The 26598-nt window shown below is 37.5% G+C and overlaps 1 protein-coding gene and 1 long non-coding RNA gene across 3 annotated transcripts in view; both read right to left on the bottom strand.

Moving 5' to 3' along the window:
• The window catches only part of LOC112169958 (proteasome assembly chaperone 2), a 30788-nt gene extending 19024 nt beyond the window's left edge, over positions 1 to 11764 (bottom strand). Inside the window, exon 1 of the mRNA XM_040508313.1 lies at positions 11618 to 11764. Coding sequence (XP_040364247.1) covers positions 11618 to 11677 — 60 coding nt within the window. The 5' untranslated portion in view covers positions 11678 to 11764. The remainder of the gene's footprint in view (positions 1 to 11617) is intronic.
• Positions 1337 to 3826, bottom strand: LOC112169960. Of its 2 annotated transcripts, none has more exons than XR_005801607.1 (5): positions 3602 to 3826; positions 3334 to 3446; positions 3028 to 3239; positions 2829 to 2931; positions 1337 to 1602 (listed from the first exon to the last, which is right to left on the bottom strand). It is a non-coding gene; the product is annotated as an uncharacterized LOC112169960 (long non-coding RNA). The 2 variants fall into 2 exon arrangements; XR_002924967.2 differs by having other exon boundaries at positions 3153 to 3239.
• Positions 11765 to 26598: the final 14834 nt, after the last annotated feature.

The following is a 26598-nucleotide window of genomic DNA, read 5'->3' as shown; positions in this document are numbered from 1 at the left end:
AAACTAGAAGGCATGGGGTTTTTTCTTTTCTGATTTCACATTTTCAATGGTAATATCTTTTTTTCTTTTTAAAATTATTTGAGGGTGAAATTAAAAATTTCATGATAAAAATTTAATTGTAAGGTGAAGATTTGGTAGGGTGGAAATAGTCTCACCCTATGATTTAATAGAGTCAACAAATCAAGTTAATGAAATCTAGCTATAAACTATTTGAGGATAAACTATTCGTTTTTGAGACGAAACATTTGTTATTTTCAAAAACATGAAACTGGTTTTCAGTAGCGTAACGTAACATGAAACTGGTTTTTAGTAGACGAAAGAGTTGTAAGCAGTCAGCTAATTTGTTATTTCCAAACAATACGTAACGTAATCAACTTTGTAATAAATCATTCGTTTCAATAGTACCACAAGGTAGACTTTTTTTTTTATCTAACCAGTAGCCATCAGCCATATGCTGGGCTATATCCTACTAATCTAGAATTATTGAGAAAACTTTCAAACATTCCAGGTACGTAATAGCTAGTGCTAGTTATATTTATAATCAAAGGAACCAAAACAAAAGTGTTTGGATCAAAATTTGAATTATTGAGAAAACTTTCAAACATTCCAGGTACGTAATAGCTAGTTATATTTATAATCAAAGGAACCAAAACAAAAGTGTTTGGATCAAAATTTGAAATTTTCAACCAAATTAAATACTAAGCTAAAATTTTCGACTAAACATTCATAGATCAAAGTAACTGTCATAATTGACAAAATCGTAACAAAGATCAATCGGATTAAAAATAAGATATGATTTCAGAAAGAAGAACATGGCCTTGATAAAAGACCCAACGAAAAGTCGAAAAATGCATCAAAAGCCTATCACAAAATCACACATTGAAAAACACACAGAATACACAACCAACAAACGAATCCAACCCTCTCACCTGAAATTAGAGGAAATAATGAGCAGAAACAAAGAAAGAAAATCCAAATTTAAAGATCAAAAGCAATGAACCAAACTCTCTCAATCTCTCTTATACAGCTGTAGAAGACACGAAAGAATAGGTAGCGGCACAATTAGGAATTTGGGTCTAACAGTGGAGGTCGGTGTAAACAGAAGTTTCCCGCAAAAAGAGATACTTGGTCTTGGGTATATCCAGAAGCGTATAGCGAGATTTTATTATTATTATTTTTTTTATGTCTATCTGTTTGGGGGCAAATTCAGAAAATCACTGTAGTACTGTTCATTCAACAGTAAAAATCTCATTTTACTTTTGTATATGCACTAGCGAGATAGCCCGCGCGATGCTGCGGGTATATCATAGACATTATTGACTTCAACAGTACTGAATTTACAAATATTAGGTACACTATAAATGCGTTGTATATACACATCAAATATTGTTTTACATGATCCAAAATCTGGTACTTTAGCTAATTACTATACACAAATTTGAATCATGAGGTCTTCTAGAATATCATTGTTTTGAAACTGTGAAGCTGGGGCAGCTAATTCAACATGTAACAACTGAGAAACACGATCTCCACAATCATCGAAATGCAACTCTTGATAATGTAGAAGTCTAAAGTAGTCCTTCTGCACCGCAGTCAGCAAACCTGTACAGTGCAGTGGAAAAAAACTTAAGTTGATGTATAATGGGGCTGCTTCAAAGGCTATTGCAGTACATTTGTCTTAATCTTTTTTTTTTTTTCTTTTCTTTTCAGTTGATCAAGGAAATGTCAACAATTTTATTTCCATCACAGCATAGCAATATTAGCGTCCATTAACAATTTCAATTTCTTTATACGCGCACAAATGTCATCTCTGATTCTTCCATTTATAAAACACTTGACGGAAACGAAGAACAGGAAATGAAGCCTAATGCAGACATTGATCTCTCTTGATCATTCTACACACTTTGCTTCACTTTTACATTAGCAAACTGAAAGAAATTCCAACCATTGAAAGTCATTATCTACCTTGAAAGCAAGTATAAATGCTACATGTCTCATTTGCATGATACAAACATCTTTTTAACACCTATTACCAACCACCGACTTAAAGCATTCTTGTATTATTCAAGCTGAAGACTTAGTAAAATCTCCATCGATATGAAAAACTATATGCAGAAATCAATTTTCTTTTTTAACATAATACCCAACTAATTATCTCCATTATCTGTACATGACATGAAGGAGATAATGTCTGAATAAAATTCAGTAACTGCAGATCTTGCTAACTTGTGAGGAACTGAGGAACCTTAATAATCTTTCAATGACAAAGCATAAATATTATACTAATTGAAATCACAAAATGATGCCTGAAACCACAAATTCAAATGAGTGTATTGCAAAACCTTCGACAATCATGATTATAGTTCAAGAACCTACTACAGAAAGTAAAAAAGTTCAAGCTTAGAAGATAAACACCGAAAACATCACTAAGCAGTAAAACTTAACAAATATCTTTTATTGCTCAGCTATACTTTTTTTACCAACACAATATAGAGATATTTTCTTTGTGTTCTGATTCTTTAGCTTGTTTCAATGAATACTATATTTTAGTTTAAGGATGTAATCAATGTGCTAATAATGTCAGAAAACCAAAATTACATGATTTGGTCAGCCATCAGAAGAAGACCATGCCTTTATACATGCTATGATCTCCACCAACTGGAGCTTATGGATGAGTAATACTGGCCTATTAAGTTGGAAATGAGAATCTGTTCCTATTTTAAACTATATATTCTATTTCTGTAATTCGTATATATTATGCCAGTTCCGACTACTGCAAGAAAATACACAGCCAGCAGAGGTAATATTTGAAATGGAAAAAGTCATACCTTGTAATTCATCCCTTGCCCGTGCATCTCACATGAAACAATCCTATCTTTGAGTTGCTCTGCAGCTATGAAGTAGTCTATCCTCATCCTTTTGCCTCTATACCTGCCAGAAAGCCACCCGGTATGTTTATTATGTGGTGAAAACTGTATAATAACAATATATGATTATAATACAGTTCCTAACTTCCTATGTACGTACATCTAATGATTGCACATTCAGATGGAATCACCATGATTCTACATCACTTCAACTCGACCAACACAACAGTAATCCAATTTATTTTCAACCGCAAGTTCCTATGTGCATGAATCATATGGTCTTACTTTCCAATGGGATTTCCTGACCAGGAGAAGCCACGCTCCATGTCCTTCTCTTTGTGTAAAAATCGGTATGCATCTATTAGCTTTCCCCTGAAAGACATATCATCAGACAGATAAAGTTATTCTTTATTAAAGTAACAATACAACTAAAACGTAAGGTTCTTGGAAATTGACCTAAACAGACCTAGAAAACTGATCTGAACTTGGTTGATTATTCAGTAGCAGCAAACCAAAAGGACTATATATGCTTTGTCTGAATGTGGCCTTGTACGCATAGAAATTCAAACACCAAGGATCCTAGAATAAGAGAAAAATTCAATATTGAATTTCGGAAGGACCACCACAATGAAACCACTTGAGCAATCATCAAGATTTTATAGACCAATTGGTACATGGAAGATTCAATTTTGAAGAACCCAACAATCAATTGCCAAAAAATTGAAATAGTTTACCTTAGAATCGGGAGATTTGTCGGCGCCAGAGCTGGAAGATGCGTAGGAGTCGGATTTAGCAGACTTTAGAAGAACGAAAACATGCAAAATACCTTGCTCCTATCCTTTCTTCCTCTCTCTCTCTCTCGATCAACAAATTGGAAAGAACGAAGCACTTTTTTCTCTGTCAATCAACAACCACAACTGTTGATCAAAACCTCTCTCAGATTCAGAACTAAATCTCACACTCTCACTCACTATCCAGCTGGTTGACCTGAATCTCCCTCTCACCCGTGCTGTCATTGCGTAAAGCAAACACACGTAGCACTGAGCAGCACGACAGGGTGCCAAGGCAATTCTGTAAAACAGCCGAAAAATGCAGGGCATAACCGTTAATTCACTGTTCATTAATTTTGTCTTTTCTGAAATAAACAGGAAAAGTGTAGTTTAGCTTTCGTATATTTAGAATAATGAGAAATTCAATAAGTGCAAAGACCAAAAAGTCCAGCAGAAAACACTAAGTACAGAGTACAGAGTACAGAGTAAATGAAATCATAAGTAAAGATTCTTGGCACCGAATCATATCAACTCACAATCACATGGAACATATGTGTATCTTCGAACTAAGATAGTCTTTGGTTCGAATCTAATAGTAGGAAGTAGAAGTTATCTTGAACGAGAAAGAATTTAGTTCAGTTGGAGAAGTTATCTTTAACCAGAAAGAATTCAGTTCAAATGATGAACACCTATTCAGAAGTTTTCGCAACTCGATCAGGTATGATGGAATCATAATCCACACAAGTAACTCGTGCACTTAATTAATAAGAACTCAGAGAAACTGAATTCCGTGATTTATATGTGTTCATCAACTTTATTGTACAATAATGTATGTGATGAAGAAATATTCGGAAAGGTTATTAATCATCAAATATTCCAATCAAATTGAGATATTTGCCCATACAATCACATCAAGCACATGCATTGAAGGTATGTGTACTAGTTTTATCCTACTAGAATCCTAGCCATAGTACGGCCGCCGGATTTTGACAACATTTGCCAACTAAATAGAGCCAAACTCCTTGGAGAATGGCAAATTATGTTTCAAATGTCAATATACCTATTAGTGGTCATGTTTTTCGCAAAACCAACATAAAATGTTTAGGTAGTTACTCCAAGACCTCGTTTGGTTCGCAGAATTAAGGACTCAGGAAAGGAAAGTCTTTTCTTTGTTTGGTAACCACAAACTCCGGAAATACTTTTGAGGGGAAAGTAGGGGGGGAATTCATTCCACTCAAATCTCATGAGATTGATTTTCCCTTCCCATTTCCCAGCATTCATTACAAAAGTTTTGGACAACAATACCCTCTCTTGCACAAAGGTATTATTAAAATATTGATATATTTTTACTTTCCTTTCCTGCACAAACCAAACACCGGAAGAGAAATCAAATGGTCTTTCCTGAATACTTTCCTTGCTTTACCAAACAGAGGAAAGGAAACCTGACATGAACTTTAGTTCCCCTTCCCTATGGGAAAGACAAGGGAATTGATTTCCCTTTCAAGAACCAAACGAGCCCAAAATTATAGTTTACACTTTATAAAATGGTCTCAGCTGATAGGTTTGTCCAAGGAGGGTATCAGCATCCCCCTCCATAAATTTAGATTTTAGTTCTGACCAATTTTGTATCTAAATGTACCACAAATATCACTCAGAGTTGAATGTAAAAGTTTGTCAAACCACGGCGGGTCATGTCATCCCCGTTTGCAGAAAATTTCGAGAGTTCTAAATAGTGTCAATCCAATGCAAAGCTCCTTTGTAAGTGCCAAGCAAGATTAGAACATTTATTTGAACGTGCATGATGAAAATGATACCAATATTTTCAATGTGTTAAATTCTTTTTTCTCTTTGCTATTTTATAATGGCAATGTAAAAAATACAAACAAAAAAAATGGCTTTAGTAAAAAAAATTTCTTTTCTTTTTTTCGAAAGGTTGGCTTTAGTTATCTTAGAATTTTGGGAAAATTTCGCAAACAGTACACCAAGTAAATGTCACTAATAATTCTTATACACAAAGTTTCAAATCAAACATTTCGGTACACGAAATCTGAAACTTGACCCACTATCAATACACGACGTCAATTTTTGACACCAAAATGTCCATTATGCCCTCAATTTTTTTTAAATAATTTTTTTTTCAGTTATTTTTTTTTCCTTCATTTTTATCTCTTTCTTCTTCCTTCTTCCGGGCTCACTCCCTCGCTTCCAACGCCGCCCTTGCGAGGTGAGCTTCTCCCGCCACTGTCGCTCCGCCTCCACGTGGTCGAGCGGCGTGTCTCAGCCCAGCCCAGTTTCTTCGGCGCTCTTTTCATCTGGCAGTCGGAATCTGCGAAGTCCGGGTTTGGGTTCGGAGCTCCGTTCTTCTTCTTGCTAGAACCAAAAACATATTTCTTGTCGTCATTGTATGAGCTGTGATCCTCTTCTTGCACGCCGACAATGATGCTGCTGTCAAAAATGGAGAAGTTCCGGTTGATGAACTCGAGCGGTCTTGTTTCCGGGTTGGGTTGATTCGACCCGAACAACGACTTGGCTTGCTGGATCAACCCCTAGTTCTCTCTGATCAAACCGAAGGAACCCATTTCAAAACACCGTTGGAAGTTGGGATGCAGATCAAGGTCTCGATCCCGTGGATTTGGGCCTCTTTGGCTCTCTCACAGTTGTTGAACTGAAGCTCGTGGGTCCTGCTCAGCCAGATTGAGGTCCCGAAGCCGAAGGCCTTGCCGAGAACAGAGCCGTCCCCGACGGCGAAAGATCGAGTGAGCCCGGAAGAAGGAAGAAGAAAGAGGTAAAAACGAAGGAAAAAATAATAATAACAGAAAAAAATTATTTAAAAAAAAAAGAACTGAGGGTATAATGGACATTTTGGTGTCAAAAATTGCCGTTATATACTGATAGTGGGTCGAGTTTTAGATTTCGTGTACCGAAATATTTGGTTTGAAACTTTGTGTATAAGAATTATTAGTAACCTTTAATTGATGTACTGTTTGCGAAATTTTCCCTAGAATTTTATACCGACAATGTGACAAACGAGCAATATCATAATTCCTAATAAATTAAGAAGGGTCCAGGTGAGTTCTGATTTGAGGCTAGCTATCTCACTCGGCGTATCAGTAAAGTAATTAAATATGAGATTTCTGTCAAATGACAAATTGCCAATCAAAGAAGCGCTACCTAATGCCATACATCAGTGTCAGTTGGGGACGGCACAACTACACTGAATAAGCTAACACTATGATATATCTTGGCTCATGATCCCATCTGTGTATTCAAAGCCGATAATGAGGAACAAGGGATTACAAAACGACATTGCTGGAGGTGACACTAAATTGAGCTTCTGAACAGGTAATGACCTCCCATCTGCTCAAATTTTGTCAGCCTTTGAAAACGCCATCAATAACTAGTACAAGAAAAAATGCCTCCAGTGTACCTACAAAAGTCTGCAAACGATTACTGCTACTAGAAAATTGAAACAAGGGTTCTCTGCAGCTCTAATCATCAAATTCTAAGATGCACATCTTATAATCGAATAATAATAAAAGTCCTGAGAAGTGAGATCTTAAAGAACATCTACGAACAATTGTAAAACTGGTTTAACCTATACTACATTTCTAGCTTGAAATAAATGTATTGGATCAGAACCAACCATTATCCATGTTATTTCCATGATGTACATACCTCCAACAATATGGAGTATTTACTACATCACCAAGCATAAGTAACACCTACTTTGGGACATCCACAAGACATGGCAAGGCCCAACCGAGACATGCATCGTGTAGCCCTATGTTCAGGCTACGCGGCGGTATCCGGAAGTCACAAATCCGCCACCGGGAAGCCACCTTTCCGCCCTTGCCAAGATGCCCCCATAACATAGCTTTCTACATGTTAAATAGACTAGAATAGTAGCTTTGCTTGTCCCACATCGAAGAACAAGTAAATGAGAGGCATTCCTTCATCTATAAAAGGAATGCCTCCTCCCACAACTCAACACATTCATTACATCTCTTGTAATCTTGTTAGGCCGCAAGGCTCGACACACTAGTATAGCTTTCAAGTGGACGTAGTCTCCCGCTCATGCGGAGGCGAACCACTATACATCTTGTGTCAATCTCTCTCTCTCTCTCTCTCTCTCTCTTTATTTATAGCTAACTAGAGTCCCCTCGGATTCTAACGTTAACACATGAAGTCCAGTTCTACTTGAATGCATAGTGATAGTGCAAGTAATGTCACACCTAGATTATCTTTTAGCCTTATTTTTTACATAACCACTTTATTCCATGATGTACAACACATATTCATATACATCATATGCCAAGTAGGTGGCATAGGTCATTTAGACCAAATACTCTAATAGTAACCAATCAGGAAAAGCTCTAATTATGATTAGCTAACAAGCAGCTTTAAGGTTTTGGTACAATGTTGGTATTAGTGTTCTACGTGTTATAATTGATTGAAAATGTCTGTGACACCAAACTTAGACAACCATTTCGTAAGTTTCAGAGTTTTAAAGCACAATGTTAAGACAGAAGCAAGATTAGCATCCCCTACCTAGCCTGGTTATGAAGAATCTTCTATAAAAGAATTACAGAAGGTATTCAAATTAAGACTATAACAGTGCTCAGCTGAACAGGATGGAAGAAATATGCCTTCATAGAATATTTTAGTTTTTAGTGGTTTATTTGAATGGATGTACGTCTTCAGTTTCTCAACCCATTTAGATTCTGCTGAAAAAGAGAAGTTGAAATTGATAAAACTGATAAACTTGATTCAGTTCTCTGATTTTTTTCTCTCCATCTTGGAGGTATTTATACCACAGCTTTAGACGGTCCACAACTACACTTGATCAAGAGTATTAAAAACTAATTAGATTAGAATAGCTTATCAATATCTTCCAATAGAAGAAGTCAGGCTAAGAAGCTCAAATGAGGTAGTAGGTACTGAATCCCGTAGGAACTTACCTCAGATCAGAGGAATCCTATACCTGCTTAAAAGAGAGACATGTCTGCGGGTGGTCCATACACAGTCTTCCAAGAAATTGGAATAAACCAATTATCAGTGTTGCCTGCACAAAGCAAATTAGCAAAAGATGAGTATACCTCTAACTCCAAAGCAAGATCCACCATATCAGGGCTCTAAACCTGTATAAACAGAAATAGATCTAATGGAAACAATTCTTAGGGATAAGCATGGCACCCATCTCACCCTTTTGGCTTATTGTTACACACCCCATCAACCATTTGAGGCACGCTATAAGTGCATTGGGTTTGAAATCATGCCTATGCCTAACCATTCTTAGACAAGATACCTAATGATTCTAATCTATACAATTCAAAAGAAGAAAAAGAAACAAGATATGAAAAAGAACAGATCATGTATTGCCAATATCAATATCCTCTTGGCACTCTGGAAGTACATAAAAGAGGTGAAGAAGTTATTGGTACATATGTGTTAATCTGCAGTCAAGACTGCAGATGCATTAAAGCACCAACACATATACATGTCAGCAACCGTGTGTGCATCTGCACAGACTCACCCATACACACAGATTGTCTCTAATGGAAGTACTGCCGGGCATGCAATTGGTGAAAAGAACTTAATTTTGAAGACATAAATCTTGTTAAAACTAATGCAAAAGTGTTCTTACATATGACATCTAAACAAAATATATAAATAAATAAAAACATCCATGAAAACGACAACAGGCACACCAATACAACAGGGAAAGAAACACACGTAAGCTTATGGGAATTTCCAGGCGCCTCCCTTTCTTTTTTATACTTGTAGTTGTTTACTTTAAAAAGAGAGACTAACAAAACAATATTGAAGAGGCAAGATGGGTATGAGGGACCAAAATCCTCTTAAACAGAAGCACCTAGTTAGTAAACTTAACGACGGAAATCAAAAGAAACTAACAATGGAAATTACTGGGACTCACACCCAGAAGTTTGCATGCTGCTTCAGCCAAATGGAAAGCATCAGGTGTATTGTCTCCTTCTGAGCAGTAGCATAATAAACAGGCGACCTTCAATCCTTTTGCCTGATTCAGTAAAAGCAAACCTAGATAAAAAATTCAATATTATCTGAAAATTCTAGCTCGTAAAGCTAAACAGTCTTATGATCTATGGTTTTCACTTTTCATGTGTGGCTGTGGCTGTGGGTGAGAGAAGTTAAGCAAGAAGTGATCCCAATGAGTAGAGGCGAGCAGAGTAATTCCAATATATTGATAGGGTGTTCAGCAAGGAAATAATACATGGAATTTTTCTGTATTTCAAGTGGTAGCAACACCCTAATTACTTTCAGGTGTAATTGTGGTCCGGGTCCGCTCATTTCATTATTGGGTATAATTCAAAAAGAATACCTTTAAGGAAGAAAAGAGAGCTGAAAAAGGCAAGCTTGGGTAGTAGTATTCTTCTTCTTCCAATTCACCTTCAAAAGGTAAGCTGTCCTCTGGCATGGCATTGCCATCAGCTAATGTGTTAAGATACTTCCATGACCTCTGATTGGGGTTATAATCCTGAAGTCTTTTCCACCCAAGCTGTTCGCAGTAATCATCTTTTCCATCGGCATTGCTGCTAGACAGGTAATGCATCTGGGAACCACTGGTAAACAAAAGACAAATCAATTTAAAATAAAATAAAAAAGTTTTAAAATTCGAAAAATCAAAATGCAAATGAATTGGCCTCACAGCCAGATCATTTCCACGAAACAGAGTTCAGAACCGCTTCATTTCTTTAACAAGAGCAGTCACTGATGTTTAAGAATGTATGATGATTTGTTTTCACAACAGTTTCATGGTTTCATACGTTCCAAAAGCACACAGTTGTGTTGCTGCTTTTTATTGTAAATGTTCCATAATGTTAGCTAGATCATAATTCACCTCTGAAAATAAAGTAAAGGCAAACATAAGAGACCAAGTTTTACGTAATAATTGTATTCAATAGTGTTTCTCATTTAATATTTTGTTTTCACAACAGTTTCATGGTTTCATACGTTCCAAAAGCACACAGTTTTGTTGCTACTTTTGATTGTAAATATTCCTTAATGTTAGCTAGATCATAATTCACCTCTGAAAATAAAGTAAAGGCAGACATAAGAGACCAAGTTTTACGTAATAATTGAATTCGATAGTGTCTCTCATTTAAGTGCCTAAACAGAAGGTTGAATGCTTATGAATCTCACAAAGTTTTTTTTTTTTTTTAATAGGGGTTTGGAACCCAGCCTAGCTGGGAGGCTCAGCCCCACGCCCGGTACCCTCACAAAGTTTTCTATCAAGTACCAAAAAATTTCCCAGTTTATAAAGTTTTCTTCAACATATCAGCTATGTTTCTATACAAACACCCTTGCTAGTCTCTGCATTCAAATATTACAAACTACTATAACCAAGCTGCATGAAATGCATAAAAAGAACTTGAACCATTCAAACAATCCGACAGAAGACAAGATTAACGCTATCTATACCTTGACATATCAATTCTCTGCCCTGCTTCGAATTAACATTTCAAACTTCAAAACTATAATCAAACTAAAAAAATCAAAAACATTACTAAAATGTGCAGTAAAGGGTCCTAGTATACCTTAACAACAGGTGACCTTTGCTGGATTAAAGCCATTCCATTAGAAGACGATTCATAAGCTGCAGAACCCAAATTTCGTTCATTTCATTCCATTCAAAAAATGAAAAATAATGAAAGGTAAGTAGGAAGCAGAAGCAAAGAGAATGAGAACCTTCAAGAGGAAGAGCAAGGTGGCCTTGAGGAACAGGGCCATATGCATCGTTGCCAACACATGGAAGGACATACGGACTATCCAGAAACCCGACTCTCTCAGCCTTCGTCGACGCGACTAAGAGATCCACGGCGAGCTGGCCCACATTTCCGATCGACAGCGCCAGCTGAAATCAAAAATTGAAACTTTAAGTTTCCCTTTTTTTTTCAAGGTTGTGACTTTTTGCGAAACCAAACAGACCCAAATCGAACAGACCAGGATTAGAGTGGAGGAGTCGGCGTGGTTGTGTGTGCCTTCTTCGGGAATGAGTTCCATTTTCAGTGAGCGTCTGAGTTCTCGAGCAAGTTGAGTGCTTTTGCAGAGCTTTTTCTTGAAGAAGAAGGAGGAGGAGGTTTTGCGGTTTGGGCTGGTGTTATATGTGGGCTGGTATTGGTTAGAGGCCTCCTTTATTATTATTATTTTTTTTTAAATAACACCAAATTTATTGAACAAAGAAGAAGATTACAAAAATGGGTCTCAAAGGAGATAGCAAAATTAAAAAAAAAAAAAGAATCAAACAAACCGAAATTTCGTGTGACGGGACAAATTTCGGCAATAGGCAGCCTGAGCACTTTGATGACAAGTATCCCACCAAGAAACATAAGTATTAGAAGCACTAACATAAGCCAATTTGTCAGCAGCTTGGTTGCCTTGTTGTTCATTGGATTCTAGACGAACTACTTCGTTAGGATTGGAGAATTGTTGCGATTCTTCCTGAATAGCCTGAATTCTACCGTCGAGAGTCATTTTGAAAGTATCCCCTAAACTCTTACGAGTCAATATGATATACAAACTTGCATTCGAGATAAGAGAGTATGCCAATTATGCCAAAGAATAGTGAGTTTCCAAGGGACAACTGCGGAAGTCGAAGTGAGAAAATGAACAAACCAACAGAGAGTTGCATTCAATCCAAAGTGAGAGTCATATTTTCTCACATGTGATATTAATTGCATGATAAATGGCATGAAGCTCAACCTCTAACGCTGTAGCAAAACTCAACGGCCATGCATTACATTCCAAGGAGTGTTCTAAGTGATATCATGAAAAATACCTCTGAAACATACGAGACCTGGACAACCATGAGCAGCTCCATTGGTCTTGACTTCCACCTGTGAAAATAGAGGAGCTTGCCAATTAACCTCAATGACTTTTGGGGCATGACAAAAATGACCATTCACATCAAGAGATCTAATATACATAGATCAGTTAGCGTCTTAAACATGGTGCACTTGCTAGGCATATTTATATCTCTAAGCTGCAAACAAATCATGTGAACAATGAAGTAGAGAACCTTCTATCATGAAAGCGAAGAATATTTATAGCATACAAGATTTCATAAAAAACTGCTCCGATCATTATTCACCATAAATTCTGAATTTGGGTGTTGAAATTACACTGAAGAGGTGAAAACACCAGATGGAACAGTTTTTGAAGAAAACAATCTTGCTTGAATAAGTCTTAATGTAAGAAATCAACAAAGCATAACACAAGAACTTGCTAACACAGTGTAAACCTCACCACTGAGGAAACGTCACTGCGAGGCTGTTTATGTAGCCCACACAAGAAAACAATTCACTATGAAATCAAGTCTTTACAAGACACAAGCTGTGGTGTTCAACTTAGAGGTGGCAAACGGGCCACTAAGCACAGGCCCGGCACGCTTAAAAGCGGCCCAGCACGACCCGAGCACGTTAGAATAACGGGTTGGGCTGGGCCTAAAAATATTGGCCCATTGGCCCGGCCCGAGCACGACATATTGTGGGCCGGCCCGTTACAAACACAAAATTTCATTTTTAAAAAAAAAATATTAAAAAACTACAATGATGAGATTTGAATATGAGACATTTTTATTTAAAATCTCATGACAATTCCACCAATGCTTTCTTTTATATTGTCAAAATAATGAAACAAAACATTATATCCTTGTTTTGACATAAGTATTTTTTGTAAATATTAAATATATGCTTATTAATAAAGACTAATCTCATAATAATACAACTATAGAATGAAGGAAATAATAATAGATACTAAATCTTCATTATATTAATAAAGATTAATCTCACAATAATATACTAAAAACAATATATTTTCAGTTTTTTTTTTCTTTCTTTCTTATAGTGAAATATAAAAAATTATTAGAAATCTAATCTTAAAAAGCTAAGATTAAGAAAAACGTTGTAGAACTTAATTTATTTTAATTTTCTAAATAGTTAAATAAAATTAATTTTTATTTGTTCAAATTAAGATTTTAAAATCGTGCTTTATAGTGGGTAGGCACGAGCACGGCCCGTTATTGACCAGGCACGAGCACGGCCCGCCACTATATGGGCTCGGGCCATGGGCCGGGCCGGGTTTAATGTTTAAGTAAATGGGCCGGCACAAGCCCGGCACCATAATAAATGGGCCGGCCCAAGCCCGGCACGAAGCACGACTAGGCCCGCTTAAAATGGGCAGGGCCTGCCGGCCCGGCCCGTTTGCCACCTCTAGTTCAACTCAACGACTTTACAAGCAATATAGCTAACTTGTTCACAACTTGAAATAACCTATTCTAAACTAGAATAAATCAATCTATTGCAGTGATAAAGACTTGATGCATGGTTGTGAATTCTGTTTGAATTGAAGCCTCTCAAGGATGATGCATGGGAAGAATGCAGTGAACAACCAACGTATGTAACAATCAAAGAGAGTTTTGCTTAAAACAGTTTGTGAGGACTATGCATCACACAATGAACACCTTTTTAGACACAAAAACTCTATCTACCAAAATGCAGTCTGAAAGCCTTTTATAGAGGAGCAAGACTCCCCCTTAATCAAATCTGTTTTTCCACAGCATAAGATCAGCATGGAAAGATTTCAAAATTGATTTTGATAAGCAATCACAATCTTTTTCTGATATGATTTTATGAAAACGTTTTTAATGCAGATAAGAATCTTTAAATCAATTCGAAGATATGCATAGCATTTTTAGAACCATGAAACATGCAGAATGATATGAATATTAAACCACCTTTATCCTCAAATCAGTGAGCTTGATTCACCTTGATTTTCTCTTAGTGACCCGATCCTCCAATCTTCTTTAGTCTCCTTGGAACACCGGGAAAGTAGGAGAAGTACTCTCCTAATCCTCTGCAACCTCTGATCTCCTAGGAGTCTTGGGAAAGTATGTGTTGAATGGAAATAGCCCAATATACTTACAAGAGGATATAAATATAGTTGTTCCAAGTTGTTAAAGCCATGAGAGACTCGAAACAAATGTAGTAGTCTAACCCAAACCTCCTTGACAAAAGCACAATTAAAGAAGAGGTGAGTAACAAATTCTGTGTTTGCAAGGCAAAGAGAACAAGCAGAGGCAAAAGAGAAATTAACCACGACATTGCAGCAAGTCAAGAAGTCATTAGTTAATAGCTTACCATGGATTAGTTCATAAGTTTCCAAAGCACAATACAATTACATGGACGAAAACAAGAGTACCAAACCCATTTTGCCCAAGGAGCCGGGGGTTGGTGTTTGTGCAAAAAGTTCTAGGCTAGAGTAGTTGTCAACTTACCATCACTAGAGGAACACTAAACAAGCTTATCATTCACCCCCCGGTGAGATGGATAAAAGTCATAAAACCACTAATGTAATTTTCATCCTGCAAAGTCATCAAAGCACCTATAGTGAGATTATGAGGTCTTAGCCGAGGTCCATCAACAATAAAATCAAGAGGCGTCCTTGATTCACTTGTAATCAAATTAGTGCAAATTAGTGTTATTATTCATCTCTCAAATTAGTGTCTATATATATAATTTGAATTTAAGTGGAATTTCACAGCAATATCTTCATCATAATTCAACAATTTTTTGTTTTGGACTAAATTCAGTTTACTCCCAAAACTTTGGGGAAAATATCAGTTTGGTCCCCGATCATTTTTCCCTTTTTTTAATCACAAACATCCCTAGGCTTCCAAATTGCAACAACTGCGTCCAAATTTCAAATTTTCCTCCATTTGTGACGTCACTTGCTAAGTTGGAGCCGACATGGGGTCTTACTTTTCAGCCTTTGAACCTCCAAGAAGACTAAATTCCCAAAATAACCTTTGGGGCTAAATTCACAAAAAATAAATAAGAAGAACACTCTGCATCTTGCTTCTTCTGCTCCACCCGATCTGCCTATACATCGTGCTTCTTCTGCTCCATTAAAAAAATATATATATTTGCTTCTTCTATGTCATTTTTTGAGGCCTTCGGAAAGGCAGGTTGAATTGCGAATTGACCATCTAAGAGTAATGAAGCCGGTGGGTGTCCAAATCAATTCTAGGTATCAAAGGCATTGGTACTTGAGATCCCTTTCAAGCGTCGCCGGACGACATGGAGGTTGGATATGACTCGTCGGAGACTGGGAAGCACAGTGATGGCAGAGGTGAGTCACGGATGCTTAGAAACTAGTGGTCGAGGAGAGAGAAAATTCCAGATTTACTCTCTCTCTCTCTCTCTCTCTCTAATATGTTTAGGGGTGCTTTTATTCATATTTCTTTATATATGTGTTTATTTATTTATCATGTATTTTTTGAGGGAAATGGAATCAGGTTCTAATATACTACGACATCACAGCGTCAAGTTAGAGGGTTTCAAGAAACCACTCATAGTACAAGTACAAGCACAATATAGACTGCGCAAAGCAGCCAAAATCTCCTAACCAAATTGCCCAAAGCAGCCAAATTATTACTAACCAACAAAACTAAAACCTAAAGGAACTGTAAAAAAGAAAAGAAAAAAATAAAACTTCCCTAACCCTACCCTATCTGAAGATGGAACCACTGTCTTGAGCATCTTGACGCCTAAGACCCAAATGGTGTACGTCGCAACAAATCAACACAGTCACACGGTAACATCTAGAAGACAAGAGTAGGGCTAGACAAAAAACTGACTACCTCCCCAAAAGCCCAGTCCAGCCCAAACCAAGTGAAAAGGAAAGAAGAGAGCTGGGCCAAAACAAGGCCCAGGTCACTAGGCTGCAATCACAACCCATAGGGCAGAGGCCCAAGCCCATTGCCAAGATATCCTCACACCAGCCGGACAAGACTAGCCTTCCCAGAAGGCAGCTCGGCCAATCACTGTTCCGGCAGCCTCCAACGCTCCTCCACCATCGCTGGGTCCTCCTAGAGTCCGACTCGGAAGCCTACTTCAAAAAAAGGATCACCGGAATACCTCCACTGCCTACTTAGAAAACCAGCACCCTCTCTTGAAGGCCATGGTTGTCACCGACCACCTTAGAGGAACAAAGCCCCCTCTGCAAACCTCGTTAACGTCTTGTGAAGCCATCTTCGAATCCCTAGATCAAGCTTTGGCACCCAAACGACTCTGAACAGATTCACCACATTTTGTTTTTACGGAATTATTGTTTAATAAGTGAATAATTAAAAAGAAAATTTTAATCCTTCTTGATCCTGCCTTTGCCTCAATGAGTGGACCAACTAGAAAAAAAATCTCTAATCGTGGTCTATTCAGTATTAATATAGGGTGGCAAAGATAGGACTATAGGATTTAAATCATATGTTCTCATTCACGAAACTAGAAGCCCACAACCGTGGTAGACTTGCTATTGTGCTGGTAATCTATACTATTATTAAGAGAATATGCTTTGTTAGCTAAAACAGATTTTTTTTACCATAATGTCCTTCAAATATTAAAAGAACTTTACATAACTTTTAATAATAAAGGGTGGAATTCTCAAAAGCCAGAAAGGGAAAAATTAAAAAAAAAAATTGAAATAAAATAAAATAATAGGAAGATGGGTTAAGAACGTGGAAGAGCCCTGCACCAAAACAAAGTAACTCCTCCCCTCTTAGTATTCCACGATTAAACTTCAAAGTGAATTCAACTACTCTTTCTAACTCTATGATATACGCATGCACGCACGCACCCACCCACACACACAAACATACTATGAATGATTAGAAATATTTAGCACAGGTATATGAGCTTCCACAATGAAATAGTTTTTAATTTGGATAAGGTGACATTAACAATTTCTCAGGACACAATAATATGACCTACTAGATAATTATGTGGGAAGTTATTCCACAGAATGTGGAGAAAATTGCTGCACATATATATATATATATATATATATTTATAAATTTCTTTTGTTTTTCTTTTCTTTTATTTGTGAATTGACCATTTTGTCTTTCTCAGATATTTCAGTTCAAATATTTTTTAATATTTGAGGGATATTTTGATAAAATTTTTATGTTTTAGCTGACATACTCTCTTTTCTTAATAATAGTATAGATATATATATATATATATATATATATATATATATATTTCCCCAAACACAGATAAGTTACAAACACATAAGAATTGGTTCAACATCTCATGAGCAATTATGTCAATTCTTTCTCAAATGATTGCTACTGAAGTATCTTGACGTTGAGGTAAGTGATTGAAATTTACTTTTTGGTGATGTATCGAATGTTACTAATAATTTAACATATCGTTGGTTTCTTGGTAAGTGCTTTGATTCCCCCTTAAAGATAATTTTTGTTGAAATTCTTTGTTTGTATTCATTAGGTGATGAATTAGGTGATGAAATTGATATTGGTTTTTGCCTCTTTCTGCGGTTATGAATTAGGTTGACTAAAAGTTGCAGAACAGGTTAAAAATTACTGGTTATATAAGTATTATACACATAGGGTGTCTCTGTATGTTGCAGCACATGTTGTGTGTTGATTGCTAGTATATGGGGTTGTGGGCCCCTTTTATTCTTTGACTATGTAAACCTAAAAATGTTAAAATGGTACCATAATACACACTTGGTTAAATAAAGTACGGGAAATGATCATTTACCCATTTTTAGGGTTAATCAAACCCACTTATCCAAACACTCTTAGATATTGCCCACTTAAACAACATTTTTCTTTTTTAAACCCCACTTACCCAACATTTTCAAAACGGGGCTGTTTTATCCTTCTTCTTTTTTTACCGTTTTGCCTTCTATAACTGAAAGGCTTTCAAATTGTAACAGAAACGTGATTTTAGGGAGTGATGCTCTCCGTTTTAAGAGAGAGAGAAGATCGGCTGGAATTGTAGTGAGAGAAGCTCCCTGGTTTTTGAGAGTGGAGCTCTACCATTTAGAGAGAGAGAGAGGAGCTGTGCGTTTTCTAAAGACGGCAAAGAGGAGATGTGCGTTTTCTAGAGCTGCAGTTTTTGTGTGTGAAGCTCTGCGGCGATTTCAGTGTTTGAAGCTCTGCGATTTGTATTTAGAGCTAGTGATAGAAGACTTGCGATTCCTGGCGAGAGCAGATCTGCTGCGGTTTTCACATGGAGCGAGATGGAGATCTTCTTTGTGTTCCTCCATTGCGGTTTTATTTTTTTCTTTAGCTCGATCTAATCTGTTTGACTTTAGCTCGATTTAATCTGTTTGATTTTAGGTCTTTTTGCGTACGAATTGTTGTGTTAATTTCCAACTAATTTTTCTAAATCAAAGGTTCGTGTGATTTTTCTGCATTGTTTTTGCAATTTTTGATTTGAATTTCCAGGGTTTTTTGAGTGCATTGTGTTTGGTTTGAATTTCTGTATTAACTTCGTGTTGTTTTTGGTGAATTCATGTTTCGTGTTTGGGTTTGAGCTGTTACCGAAGTGTTGTTGTAGTTCTGATTATATTATTAGGAGGCAATAATATTTCTATTGGGTGCCAATAATGTGTGTTAAATGATATTTTGTCTCTATATTTGTTGTTTAATGATCTTTTTATTTATGCTCATAGCAATTTATTACATTTTCCGAAGGGTTTTTTGTAGTTTTGTCTTTATTATTGGGGACCAATAATCTGTGTATTAGGGGGCAATAATGTTCATTATGTGTTATTAAGTCGCAGTAATTGTTGTCTAGTTATGGTTTTCATTATTTTAAAAGTAATTTGGTACTGCTTCTAATGTGTTTTGGTAGTTTTGAATTGAATAAATCATTGGGGGCAATAATCTTTTTATTTGGGTCAATGATATGTTTATGTATTCTAATAGATTCGTGATGTTTTTTTTCCCAGGATTATGGCTGATCCTCTGGTTGCTAGGTGCCTTTACTCTGGCAAAGGTTATATGATTCCTTTGAATCAATGTATGAGCTACTCTGAGTTGTATGAGGACATTTTCCATACATTCCAGTTTTTGCCAAGTGATGTTATTGAGCTTCAGTATTCAGTTCCTGGTTGTGAAGTTTGTTTTCTTTGTAACGATCATGATTTCCAGATGATGTTTTGCGCCGCTAGAATACATAAGTTAGATTGTGTTGAGATTTCTCTTTTAAAGGTTGGTGGAAGTTGCAGCAGAACTTGTTCAGTGGATAGTTGTTCAGAAGTTATTGAAGAAGACGATTATGTGGGGGAGGCATTCAAGACTGAAGTTAACAAGGCGTATTTGTCTGATGAGTGGAGTTCTTATATTCATCATGTCGAGGAGTATGCAATTGCAATTGGTTTCGAGTTTGTATTCCTCATAAATGATTTGGACTGTATTTATGCAGTATGTGCAAATGTTGGGACTGAAGGTTGTGATTGGCATCTTCGCGTTCTTTCATCATCTGCCAATGGTTTCCTTTATATAACAGAGTTGAATAATACTCACACTTGCAAGGGTGTAGTTAGGACTCAAAAGCACAAGCTTTTGGCATCCAATGTTGTCAAGACTTGCATTGCTGCTGATATTAGTTATAATCTATCATTGAAGCCAAGGGAGATTATGAGTAAGTTCAAGTCAACATATGGGTTTAATATTTCCTACAAGGTTTCCTTGAAAGCAAAGCATAGGGCTAAAGAAGCGATTTATGGTTCCGCTGCAGACTCGTTCAGCAAGTTATCATGGTATAAGGAAGCTGTTTTGCAGAATAACCCTGGCTTTTCTTTTGTGTTGGAAGTTGACCCGTCTACTAATTGTTTTCTGTGGCTTTTCGTAGCTTATGGAGGTTGTGTTGAAGGCTTCCAATTCTGTTTGCCTGTGTTGTAGGTTGATGGAACGTTTGGTAAAAGCATTTACAAGGGTCAGATTCTTTATGCAACTGGAAGGAATGAGAATCAAGGTAGCTGTATACTTTATTGTCCCCCCATAATTTTATTATTGGGTCCCAGTAATATTGTCTGTTGTTATAGTTTCTTTAGCTGTGTGTTTATTTTTTTGTTGTTTTAGGTTCCTTCATTGTTTTTGATACCATTTTTGCAGTGCAGTGGCACGCTGCGGTAGTTTACTGCCCTGTAATAAAAACATTATCGGCCCCCAGTAGACTGATTTTTCTGTGGTTTGATTTATGCAAGTTTCTACCCTCTGGCCATATGTTTTTGTGATTCTGAGACAGATAGAAATTGGACATTCTTTATCAAGCATTTGAAGAGTTTTCTTGAACCTTAAGGAAGAGTCATCACATTTATTAGTGATCGGGGTACTGGATTGTTGAGTGCTTTAGATAAGGTATTTGCTGGTCATCCTCATCTGTTTTGTTACAAGCATTTAGTGGCGAACCTCGCCGGTAAATATAGGGGTAAAGGTAATTCCGTCTTGATAGAAGATGTTAAGCAGAAGTTTTTTAAGGTTGCATAGTCCTCTACTGAGAAGGAATACCGTTTCAATTTGCAGTTGTTTAGAGCAGTTCGTGGGGCCGATATAATTGACCATTTTCTTGCTGAAATCCCTGCTGAAAATTGGTGCCGTGCATTTTATACTAGATGCCGATATGGAATTATGGCTAACGGGATTGCTGAATCATTTAACTCTTGGATTGCAATTGAGCGTTTGATGCCGGTCTATTGTATGCTGGATCAGACAAGAATAAAACAAATGGAGCAGATGGGTGAGAGGAGGGATGAGGCACAACGTTGGACCACAGAACTAACTCCCAAAATGGAGGAAAGGTTGAAGGTGCAGATCGAAAAATCTCGTCGTTTCAGTGTCCATTATTCTAGCCCTGGATTTACGAGGTTCGATCTGACTTTTCCTATGTAATCAACATTTCTGAACATTCTTGTTCATGTGTGAAATGGCAGATCAATTGTTTTCCTTGTCCTTACGGCCTTGCTGCAATACAAGCTGCCTCTGAAAATGTATATAATTATATTGATAAGTACTTTTGTGTTGATATGTTTAAGAAAAGCTACGGTGTTCCTATCCGGCCGATAACCAATGTTGACTTGTCTTCTTCTGAATCTGCTGCTGACTATATATTACCTCCCCTTGTGAAGAGACCACCTGAGAGGCCTAGGGTGAAGCGGTTCAAGTCGGTTGGAGAAGTTGAAAAGAAGCTGATTCGTTGTGGTCAGTGTGGCAAATCGGGCAGTCATAACAAGTTGAGCTGCACAGAACCTCTTGTTCAGCAGTAATGTATGTTTCTATAAAGGATTTATAACTTTTATATTTTTCTATTGGGGGGCACTAATTGGTTTATTGGGGGGAGCCATAATTGTTGATATTCAGGCTCAAACAACAATTATTCTTTTCAGGATGACAGATTTTTACTTTTGGTTGCTTTTAGATGAATGAATTTAAATTTTGAACAGGTTTGAGTTCAAGTGATTTCTTACATGAGGTTTCCCCAGGGTGGGGGGGGGGCAATAGAAACATTATTGCCCCCCAATAATGCCTGACTTTTTCAAGAACGTTACATCTTTATGTGATTTGAAACCCAACTGTTCGGTAGCCAACAAATTTAAGTACCTACAGAGTTACCTTTGGCCATCTTCTTAACTATTATTGGGACCCATTACTCTTCTGTCCAAAATATAAAGATTATTAGGGGCAATAATCTTGACTACACTGGATCATGAATCGAATAGTACATGTAAATTGACCATAATTTCTTTGAAGGACCTGTTATAAATTGATGTCAGCAAAATATCATCCAATACTGCATGTCATTTGTTCATACTTTCAAAATAAGTTTAGTACGATAACTTTACAATCCCTACTTTTCAAATGCTAAAGTTAAATTCCTACATATGTTATCCCTAATTTTGCTATTCACTTTCTCCCCATAAGAAGGTGCATGAACCTCTCAAGCATTCTTTGCCTCATGTTGTCTCTGCCTCCCTTGGTAGGTTCTTCGCCATTTACTATGCTCTCCATGAAATGGAGCATAAACAGTCCGCAATCAACACTGCAAATAAGTAAATGAATTTATTTAAATTTTATTGGGGGGCAATAAGTAGTGAGATTGTTTTGTGGCATTTAGAAATCTGGTCAATAATAACATGTTTCACATTTACAACATCAAGCAGTGTGGTTTGAGCTACTTATGATTTTGTGGTCTGTTGCGGGCACTCAAAGTCTTCATAGAGTTCATAGTCTGTCTCCACGATGTTGTTATGCAATATCCAGTTTCTGGTTTGTTTTTCCTCCTCTGTCATTTCTTCTTCAACAATTAGTAGGTTTTCTTTGTCATCTTCGCCTTTACATTTTTCTCGTGTGACCTCTGGATCTTGGCTGTCACTCAGGATTCTCAGCTTAGTTAAGTTCACAACATGTATGAACTTCCTGATGTGCTTTGCCTGTATTGAGCCAGATATAATAGTTTAGTTGTTCAAAAGCATGCTGAACAATATGAAAATCATAAACAAACATTGTGAAATGATTACATACCACTCTTGCTGCATTTAGGTGGCACTTCTCCTGGTTGGTGAATTCATTGTTTGCTGGCCTCATTGAATTCATATGAGTGAAGCTCCTTTTTTCATTGTCAATTACCAGTAAAGTGTAGTGCATGCTTGTACTGTGGTGAATTGGTAGTAGGACCTTTTTCAAATGGAAGATTGATCACAGAGGTTCATACAACATTGTCTCGACCCCACACTCAAATGGCCTAGTATCCTCATTTTTTTCTTTGTTGTTTCATACTTTATAGCATAGTACTGTATAGACAACATAACCCAATTTAATTCAAGTTAAGACTCAAAACTGTTGTGTAATAAGCCATTATGACTCCAAAAGATCACATTACTGGGGGGCAATAATCTGTCTACTGCCCCCCAATAGACCAAAGTAGAACAATTCATTTCCCCTCTACAAACACAAATAAACGTATCAGCTATTGAAAACATAATTCCCACAAATAATAACATAGAGTCAATAGATTATTGGGGGCAATAATCTGTCTAATGCCCCCCAATATACCAACCAAAAGCACTCTGTTTTAAAAGCCACTTACACACTACTAGTCTTTAATAAACTGAAAATTCAATGTGCTGGGTTTTAGCTACTTACCGCTGCATCTATAGTCAGAAATCCCACTTGTGCATTTTGCTTTGTGGCATCAGACTTCAACAAGTCAATGTAAACACTGATGACCTGAAATTGTGTCATTTCATTTTCCATCAAAACCATATAGTTGAATAAGATTATGTCAAATTGCCCTAATTAACCTTATTTATTGGGGGGCAATAATCTTTCTATTGGCCCCTATTGCCCCCCCCCCCCCCCCCCCCCCCATAATACATTAATTGAATTCATTCATTGGAAAACTTACATCGGTTTCGACTTCCCCCTCCTGGATGATTACTCTGAGGTCATGCTTGGTTATCCGGCATAGAAGATCGTTGTTGATCCAATACTCTGTCCTGTTCAAACAGGGACATTTGATTTCAATGCAGATGAAATAGAGAAATTGAATTGTTTTACCATATTAAACCAGGCTGTGTACTTACCTATATTTCTCAGCAACGTTGAAGAAGTCTCGATAGTGCCTTGCCACTGCTGGGTTAAGTGTCCTCCATGTTGGCTTATCGGTGTTGACACCTTTGATCTTTATTTTGTGCTCTATTTTCCTCTGGGCCTGCGGCATGATTCCAGCTTTCTTGGGTGCAGCTCTCTTCCTTATTTTTGCTTGTTCGAGAGTGTCATACTCCTATTCATCGTCTCTAGCCTTCTTGGCAGCCCTTCTATACGTCTTCACATTCTTTTCTATTGAATATTTCTCTGGAGTTTTCTTCTGTTTTTGCTGTTCCATTCGGGCACCTACTTTCTCTTGTTGCTTTCGAACTTCTGCCATCACTTCTTTTTCAATAATCATCCTTATTATGTTGTCGAGCTGTTCATCTTCTTCTTCATTCCCACCTTGTTGTTGCCCCAGTTGTAAACGGCTTTCTTCTTGTTGTTCGGGTACTTCCATTGCAATAGGAAACGCTGATGACACTGTGTCCGTTGACTTTCCCACACTGGCTGCGTAATAGGTTTCCTCTCCGATGCTTGGTCCAAAGTTTGGATTTTCATCCAACACTTCATATTGGGGGGCCACTTTGGGAGTGAAAGGAACTATTTCAAGCTGCCTTTGGGGTAGGGGGACCTCTCCTTTCTCCTTTCCAAGCCTGATGTACAACGCCCTGATGAGGTTACTTTTGGCCCTCTTTTCATTCTCTAGAACTTTGATTCTCTCATCAGCAACCTTAAGCTTGGCCCATAGATCTCTGTTCTGCGCATTCAGTTCCTCGTTTTCTTTGGCAAGCCTTCCTAGCTTTGCCTCCATTTCTTTGGTTGGCTTTGTCTCACCAATGGCTGCCTCCATCTTGCTTAGTAGCTCCTTAATGTTCCTTGTCAGTCTTTCATTTTGATCTTCTTCCGCTTGGCTTGCCTGTGGGACCTGCCAGAAATAGAACCAATACCTATCAGTTATTGACCCCTAATAATGTATTTACTGGGGGCCCATAATAATATTATGGCCCCCCAGTAGACCACCATAAAACATCAATCTTCCATGGGAAACAAGACATTGTATTAAATAAACACACAATCATCAGTTTTTCACTTCAAAGGCCTAGTTTAAGTTATGACTTATCAACTGTAAAAATATTATTGGTACCCAAGAATGAATTTACTGCTCCCCAAAAAATTGGCAGAAGACAAGATAAGTGAAGCTACTCACCCAGTTGTCAAAGCTTGGTGTGTCCTGCACCTCATCTCCCAGCTCGAGATCTTCCAGTTCAATTTTCGCAGACCACGGTCCATCTTTTAACAGATCCTGTTACATTTTGACAAGTCAGTTCGATGTACTAATCAGGTATGTACATCCATGTAATTTTATTGTGATTTGCTTACCACAGCTAAGTTCTCATTCCTGTACAACTGCTTCAGGCTAAATATTTCCTTTATCGACCATCGGATGAACTGCAGAGTTTCATTTTGCTTTCCAGGTATCCAGGTCCGCCTTGGTCTTCTCAAGGAACCAGTAATAGATTAGAAGAAGGCATCCATTCATTGTAGATGGACTATTTCTCTTATACTTTTGCAGCCCTTCCATCAAGAAGTCCAGAATCAGTCTTGGCCAGTTGTACATGTTTATGGTCTCAATCCGTTCACATATGGCAACCATATCCGATGTAATTTGAGCTGCGGTTCAGCTGAAGAAGAATGTGCTGAATAGATACGTGATCATTAGTACAACTATTTTTCGGTGCTTTTTCTGTTTTTCTGGCTTTGACAACTCAGTCACTAGCTCCGATTCCACCTTTGTTCTAAGGACGGCCTGCGTCTTTAAAGGGCTGCCAAATATAGGGGAGTCCTCCATCTCATCCCTCACGACACGCTTGTTCACATTGAATACCTCTCCCTCAGCCGGGAGGTAAAACAAAGCCGTGACGTCCTCCTCCGTTATTTCCATGGCAACATCACCAAACTTCCACTTGTTGGCTATCCGGTCAAAGTGCATCATGATTATCTCTAGGTCCGCTTCATGCTTGTGGAGCTGTATTTCGGTTAGCTTGTCTTGCCAAAATGGTTCAATCATTTCGCCAAATTTTGTGCTCCTCAATATTTCCTTCGTTTCTTATGGTATTCTCTCCTTGTGTGCATCTACTATTCTCCAGAAGGAACTGAGTGTGCACTTCTGCTGCTTCCACTCAATCTTTGCTTTTTGAACCTCTTTCTTTTGCACTTCCTTCTTAATTGTCATTTTCCTTGCCTTCCTGGCTTTCCTCCTCTTTGGTTCTTCTTTTTCTGATTCCTCTTTCTCTTGAACTGTTCTCCTTTTTAGCTGTTGTCTTATTTTGATTACAAACCTTTTCGTTGTCTGTTCGCCTTCTGATTATGAGTCTTCTTCAATAGATTTTTCTGAATCTTTATTGACTTCTTCTTCGGCAGATTCTTCATCGGAAATCTCATCTTCCTGTTGTCGCTTCCTCTTTCTAATTTCGTCAATTTTTTTTGCAGGGGTTGGTTAAACGTCGACTCACTACCGTTATCTGAA

Source organism: Rosa chinensis, chromosome 6, assembly GCF_002994745.2.
Source record: "Rosa chinensis cultivar Old Blush chromosome 6, RchiOBHm-V2, whole genome shotgun sequence".
NCBI classification, from domain to species: Eukaryota; Viridiplantae; Streptophyta; class Magnoliopsida; order Rosales; family Rosaceae; genus Rosa; species Rosa chinensis.
Note: the sequence above shows the minus strand (reverse complement) of the source record. Positions and strands in the feature narration are given on the sequence as shown.